This window comes from Pseudorasbora parva, chromosome 24 (genome assembly GCF_024679245.1).
Source record: "Pseudorasbora parva isolate DD20220531a chromosome 24, ASM2467924v1, whole genome shotgun sequence".
NCBI classification, from domain to species: domain Eukaryota; kingdom Metazoa; phylum Chordata; class Actinopteri; order Cypriniformes; family Gobionidae; genus Pseudorasbora; species Pseudorasbora parva.
Window position 1 is genome coordinate 189,280 of NC_090195.1, and position 7,500 is coordinate 196,779.

Sequence of the window (7,500 nt, forward strand, 5' to 3'; positions counted from 1 at the left end):
ACTCAATCGCCCGAGCGTCATTTTAGTTGAAAATTTCAGGACTTCAGTCGACAAAGATATTCTGAGGTTGATCACAGCCCTCATTAGTAGAAATCTCTGCACTGCAAAAAATGAAAATATGTAAATGAAGAGAGTTTTTGCTTAAAATAAGATAAATAATCTGCCAATGGGGTGAGAAAAATAATCTTGTTTTCTGTTTGAATTAAGATTATTTTTCTCACCCCATTGGCAGATTATTTATCTTATTTTAAGCAGAAACTCTCTTCATTTTGAGTTATTTTCCCCAAAACAAGACAATTACTTTTGCTTGTGTAGTAAATACTTCTTGTTTTGAGAATCTTTAGATGTTTGGATGAGAAACGAGACAGAAATACTGAGTAAGGAAAGCATTTTCAGCAGCGCTGGACTCAACCCTGCCCTCTCCTGGTCATCTGATGTTTCTGTGGGAAACGCATCTAAAGACACTTCACTGATATTCAGCTCAATCATTCCCAGTCTCAATTTAAATTGAATTATGTAAAATGACATAGGATATTTTTTCTTGTTTTTGCTTAAAAAAGGCAAAATGATCTTCCAATGTGAGAAAAATAATCTCATTTCTGTTTGGGACAGAAACAAGAAATGAGATTTAAATCAGAAACAAGATTATTTTTCTCACCCCATTGGCAGATCATTCTGCTTATTTAAAGCAAAAACTCTTAATTTTGAGTTATTTCCCTCAAACCAAGACTAACACTTTTGCTTGTTTAGTAAATGCTGCTTAATGTAAGAATTTTTTGATATTTGGACTTATATCCCAATTCATACTCTTGTGTAATCGAAGCGTCATCCTCAATAAACCCGTCTCTTGTGTGATACCTCGTTCTTTCAGATGTTCTGCTCTAATCTGACCTCTGACCTGTGCGGTGTCCAGAATAATAATCCTACACTGTGTGTTAATAGGCCAGAGCAGAACTGAGTCTGGTTTCTCTAAGGTTTATTTTTCTCCATCATGCCCTGATGGAGTTTCGGTTCCTTTGGTCGCCTTTGGCTTGGCTTGCTCAGTTGGGGACACTAACATTATGATCAGAGTTATTCAACTAAATATACAAATAACATTAATGAATGAGGTCTTATTTAATTCTATAAACTATAATACTGATCTGCCAACATTGTCTCTCTCTGATAAATTAAAATAAGCTGATAACATCACTGTTTACTCCAGAACGACTGTACAGCCCAATCTAATTCTGCTGCAGTATTGTCCTGTTTAACACTGAAGCTGCTCTGACACAATCGGCGCTGGAGAAGAGCGATAGAAATAAAGATGACTGATTGATTGATTAGAAGACGAAAATGCTAAGTAAGAAGAGCATGTTCTGCGGTGTGTGTGGCACCTGGCTGCGGCCGGACGGTGGTGAGGGCATCCAGGCAGCTCTTGACCTCTCGGTGGCCCAGCTGAAGCGCCAGCTCGAAGGCCGTCTTGCCCAGCACGTTGATCTGGTCTGGGTCGGCTCCTCTCTGCAGCAGCAGCTGTGTGACGCTCAGCTCTCCGCCGGCCGCTGCTAGCATTAGCGCGCTCCAGCCGGTGCTCTTCTGGCTAAAGCTGACCTCGGCGCCCCAGTCGAGCAGCAGCCGCACCGCCGCCTCGTGGCCGTGCTGAGCCGCCGCCAGCAGAGCCGTCACCTGCAGGAAGCTCCGGCTGGGATCCCCCGCTGCGGCGGAGCTCTGCTCCAGGTCGTCCACCGCCGCCCCGCTCTCCAGCAGGAGCTTAGCCAGCTCAGAGTGGCCTCCGCGGGCAGCCATGCTCAGCACACTCGCCCCCAGACGGTTCCGGCCGTTGATCTCAGCACCGTTCTCCAGCAGCAGATGAGCCACGGTCAGGTGACCAAACCTGCAGATAGGCGGAGTCAGTGAGGACACACACACACACACACACACACACACACACACACACACACACACACACACACACACACACACACACACACACACACACACACACACACACAAGTTCTCCAGCAGGATGGATGGATGGTAAATGCTGAACAGTTAGTCGATGCGTTCATGAGCTCAAGGCTAGATTATTGTAATGCTCTACTGGGTGGTTGCCCTGCTCGCTTAATAAACAAACTCCAGCTGGTCCATGATTGATAGATAGATAGATAGATAGATAGATAGATAGATAGATAGATAGATAGATAGATAGATAGATAGATAGATAGATAGATAGATAGATAGATAGATAGATAGATAGATAGATTACTGTAATGCTCTACTGGGTGGTTGCCCTGCTCGCTTAATAAACAAACTCCAGCTGGTCCAAACCGCAGCAGCTCGAGTTCTTCTAGAACCAGGAAGTATGATCATATTAGTCCAGATCGGTCAACACTGCACTGGCTCCCTATTAAACATCGCAGACATTTAAAAAAGTACACGGCCCGTTCTTCGTACCTCGCTGAACACATCGAGATGATTTGACAGATCCCAGATCTATAATCCTGATAACGGAGCTCTGGATAATTTGGTTCTTCAAACGAATTTGCGGATTGGATTAAAATATCTGGATGAAGTTATCCGAGATCACTCTCGTGTTCCCTGAAGAGGGCAGATGATCGATACTCGAAACCACGATCAGCAGCGATTGGCTGCCGTCAAGACAACGGCATGACATCATATAATTAACAAAGACACCTGGCTAACAACTTGAGGAAGACAAACACGAATTTCTGGAGCTTTATAAGGAAACAGACCAACGACTGAACCAGCAAACGTCAGATCAATTAAATGTGTTCTGATGAACATGATTCCCAATGATATTTATACACACGGTACATTTTTATTTCAATGTTGTAATTTCATTTGAAGCAGATTTGTTATGTGACAATATTAATAAAAGTTTCTGAACGGTCAAGATCAAATGATCTGCATCTCTTGCGCTGCATCCCATAATATCCGTCATCCCTCACATTAACGCACGACGGAGATGAACTGCTCAATGTGTGTAAACCTCCAATACATCTATAAAGTCATCACTCCATCACAATTCACAAACACATCTCAATCGACTGACTGTCTATAGTATTATACGCAACTTTTACACAACATTAACATATTATTTTCAAATAAACGTTTGTATTTATTACTGTTTTACATGATTGTTGCCCCTGGTTCAGTAATGAACTCTTGTAATAAAGTAGCAGCGGCTGGGACAGATTTTAAACGTCACTTTAAGAGGCGATCTAATCCGGTTTACATGAAATAAGCCCGAGCCGGTTTAAGCTGACGGATCTGTTGCTATGACAACAAGTCCAGGATGAGCTTTGAAGAACCAAACCATCCGAGATCAAGACAAACCACCAACACTCAAATCCAGCTGAGCTAGCGGCGTCCGGAGAACAGGCCCCAGATCAGTCCATCAGCACAATGGGAGGAGCTTCGTTAGAGTCAGAGCTGATTAAATAAATGAGTTATAATGTTATGCTAATATGATGAAACTAATGGAATTGATTTCAGTTATGAATGGCACATTATGCAAAACACTGAATACTAATGATACTAATGAATGATTAAACTGTCCCAGCTTAAACAATCATCAGTCAGTTAATAACCCAAACTCAAGCACTGATGAGAGTCCAGATGCAGGAGAAATATGATCTGAGCGGCGCCTCTGATAATCTCTCATCATCTATTCATCTTCTGCTGTATGACGGGAGAAAAGCTTAGAGGAAAACAAGAATAAAACGAATATTAAAGTTACTAAAAATAAAGAGGTGTTTGAAAGCACGTCAAGGAGGGGAAGCAAAAGAAACGCTCTTCTGACTCGGGGAAATAACTCAAAATGAAGAGATCAATAATCTGCCAATGAAAATAATCTTGTTTTCTGTTTGAATTAATTTCTCTCACCCCATTGGCAGATTATTGATCTCACACTCTCATCTTATAATTATAATACAGCAGGTTATGATGATGATCTCTCAGTGCTGGACTGGGTCAGATCAGAGCTGCAGTGAGTTACGGATGATTATTATTATGATTATTATGATGATGATGATGATGATGATGATGATGATGATGATGATGATGATTATGATGATATGAACCTGGCTGCCTGCATGAGCGGAGTCCAGCCGTAATGGTTCCGCCGGTCCACCGACGCTCCTTTCCTCAGCAGGAACCGAACCAGATGCTCGTGTCCGCCCGCGGCCGCGAGCATCAGCGCCGTGTTGCCCTCCTCATCGGTCCCGTCCACATGCGCGAACCCGCCCGGATCCTCCAGAACGCGCCGCGCGCTCTCCAGATCGCCCTCATCGCACACTCGGAACCACAGCAGCGGGTTAACGGGACCCAGACTCATCCCGAACCGCTAAAGTTACAAACACTAGGGTCCATCAAAGAGTTCTCCAGCTGCTGGAGTTTCTGCGCATGCGCACATCCACGTCGCGCACAGACGCTTCCTGTAGGAACAACAACTTTCCTTCCAGTGAAACATCAGGAGCAAAAACACGGAGTGCGGCGACACCTGCTGGCCACACACACACACACACACACACACACACACACACACACACACACACACACACACACACACAGGAAACATTCAGTAGCGAAACTCATGACACACTGTTTAGAATCTCAGGATAATATAAAGAGTAACTTGTGAAAGCCAAAGCGGGCGAGATCAATCTCCAAACTCATCCTTCAGGACTGTCCCCTTTGGGAAAAACAATAACTCGACCATTGTCCTGCCTCACTGACCAATCACAGAGCATGCAGTTAAACTCAGAGTGATCGGGCTCTGGGATTGGCCGAGTGTGAGAGCATGCAGTGTCCAGCAGGGGTCAGTCATGCTCCACAGCAGCCTCAAGCTCACTCTCTCTTAACTGAGGACAGCAAACTCACGATTAATATACAATAAATCAATATCTTAATAATCAATATCAGATCAAAGCTGTGCTGTGAGGGTTCATGATGAGGTCAGTCATGAGGTCAGAGATGAGGTCAGTGATGAGGTCAGTGATGAGGTCAGTGATGAGGTCAAAGATTGGGTCAGATATGAGGTCAGTGATGAGGTCAGAGATGAGGTCAGTGATGAGGTCAGAGATGAGGTCAGTCATGAGGTCAGTGATGAGGTCAGTGATGAGGTCAGAGATGAGGTCAGTCATGAGGTCAGTGATGTGGTCAGAGATGAGGTCAGTGATGTGGTCAGTGATGAGGTCAGTGATGTGGTCAGTGATGAGGTCAGTGATGAGGTCAGTGATGAGATCAGTGATGAGGTCAGAGATGTGGTCAGTGATGAGATCAGAGATGTGGTCAGTGATGAGGTCAGTGATGAGGTCAGTCATGAGGTCAGTGATGAGGTCAGTGATGAGGTCAGTGATGAGATCAGTGATGAGGTCAGTGATGAGGTCAGTGATGAGGTCAGAGATGAGGTCAGTCATGAGGTCAGTGATGAGGTCAGTCATGAGGTCAGTGATGAGGTCAGTGATGAGATCAGTGATGAGGTCAGTGATGTGGTCAGTGATGAGGTCAGAGATGAGATCAGAGATGAGATCAGAGATGAGGTCAGTGATGAGGTCAGAGATGAGGTCAGTCATGAGGTCAGTGATGAGATCAGTGATGTGGTCAGTGATGAGGTCAGTGATGAGGTCAGTGATGTGGTCAGTGATGTGGTCAGTGATGAGGTCAGTGATGAGTTCAGTGATGAGGTCAGTCATGAGGTCAGTGATGTGGTCAGTGATGAGGTCAGTCATGAGGTCAGTGATGAGATCAGTGATGTGGTCAGTGATGAGGTCAGAGATGAGTTCAGTGATGAGGTCAGAGATGAGGTCAGTGATGAGGTCAGTGATGTGGTAAGTGATGAGTTCAGTGATGAGGTCAGAGATGAGGTCAGTGATGAGGTCAGTGATGAGGTCAGTGATGAGGTCAGAGATGAGGTCAGTGATGAGGTCAGTGATGAGGTCAGAGATGAGGTCAGTGATGAGGTCAGTCATGAAGTCAGTCATGAGGTCAGAGATGAGGTCAGTGATGAGGTCAGTGATGAGGTCAGAGATGAGGTCAGTGATGAGGTCAGTGAGGAGATCAGTGATGAGGTCAGTGATGAGATCAGTGATGAGGTCAGTGATGAGGTCAGTGATGAGGTCAGTGATGAGGTCAGAGATGAGGTCAGTGATGAGGTCAGTCATGAAGTCAGTCATGAGGTCAGAGATGAGGTCAGTGATGAGGTCAGTCATGAGGTCAGAGATGAGATCAGAGATGAGGTCAGTGATGAGGTCAGTGAGGAGATCAGTGATGAGGTCAGTGATGAGATCAGTGATGAGGTCAGTGATGTGGTCAGTGATGTGGTCAGTGATGAGGTCAGTGATGAGGTCAGTGATGTGGTCAGTCATTAGGTCAGTGATGAGGTTAGTGATGAGATCAGTGATGAGATCAGTGATGAGGTCAGTGATGTGGTCAGTGATGAGATCAGAGGTGAGGTCAGAGATGAGGTCAGTGATGTGGTCAGTGATGAGATCAGAGATGAGGTCAGTGATGTGGTCAGTGATGAGATCAGAGATGAGATCAGTGATGAGGTCAGTGATGAGGTCAGTGATGAGGTCAGTGATGAGATCAGTGATGTGGTCAGTGATGATTTCAGTGATGTGGTCAGTGATGAGGTCAGTGATGAGATCAGTGATGAGGTCAGTGATGAGATCAGTGATGAGATCAGTGATGAGGTCAGTGATGAGGTCAGTGATGTGGTCAGTGATGAGATCAGAGATGAGGTTAGAGATGAGGTCAGTGATGTGGTCAGTGATGAGATCAGAGATGAGGTCAGTGATGTGGTCAGTGATGAGATCAGAGATGAGGTCAGAGATGAGGTCAGTGATGAGATCAGTGATGAGGTCAGTGATGTGGTCAGTAATGTGATCAGAGATGAGGTCAGTGATGTGGTCAGTGATGAGATCAGAGGTGAGGTCAGTGATGAAGTCAGTGATGTGATCAGAGATGAGGTCAGTGATGTGGTCAGTGATGAGATCAGAGGTGAGGTCAGTGATGAAGTCAGTGATGTGATCAGAGATGAGGTCAGTGATGAGATCAGAGGTGAGGTCAGTGATGAAGTCAGTGATGTGATCAGAGATGAGGTCAGAGATGAGGTCAGTGATGTGGTCAGTGATGAGTTCAGTGATGAGGTCAGTCATGAGGTCAGTGATGAGGTCAGTGATGAGGTCAGAGATGTGGTCAGTGAGGAGATCAGTGATGAGGTCAGAGATGAGGTCAGTGATGAGGTCAGTGATGTGGTAAGTGATGAGTTCAGTGATGAGGTCAGTCATGAGGTCAGTGATGTGGTCAGTGATGAGGTCAGTCATGAGGTCAGTGATGAGATCAGTGATGTGGTCAGTGATGAGGTCAGAGATGAGTTCAGTGATGAGGTCAGAGATGAGGTCAGTGATGAGGTCAGTGATGTGGTAAGTGATGAGTTCAGTGATGAGGTCAGAGATGAGGTCAGTGATGAGGTCAGTGATGAGGTCAGTGATGAGG

At 45.3% G+C, this 7,500-nt stretch overlaps 1 protein-coding gene across 1 annotated transcript; it reads right to left on the reverse strand.

Annotated features, from left to right (window-relative positions):
• Positions 1-958: 958 nt before the first annotated feature.
• LOC137063823 (ankyrin repeat and SAM domain-containing protein 6-like) lies at positions 959-4,503 on the reverse strand. Its single transcript, XM_067435095.1, has 2 exons — positions 4,083-4,503; positions 959-1,873 (listed from the first exon to the last, which is right to left on the reverse strand). Exons 1-2 carry the CDS (start codon positions 4,334-4,336, stop codon positions 1,339-1,341), a joined length of 789 nt encoding a protein of 262 aa, XP_067291196.1. The 5' UTR covers positions 4,337-4,503; the 3' UTR covers positions 959-1,338.
• Positions 4,504-7,500: the final 2,997 nt, after the last annotated feature.

Coding starts and splice junctions, on each gene's coding strand:
- LOC137063823 (XM_067435095.1), bottom strand. CDS start 4,336: ATGAGTCTGGGTCCCGTTAACCCGCTGCTGTGGTTCCGAGTGTGCGAT. Junction 1,874..4,082: donor CCGCTCATGCAGGCAGCCAG/GTTCATATCATC, acceptor GCCTATCTGCAG/GTTTGGTCACCTGACCGTGG.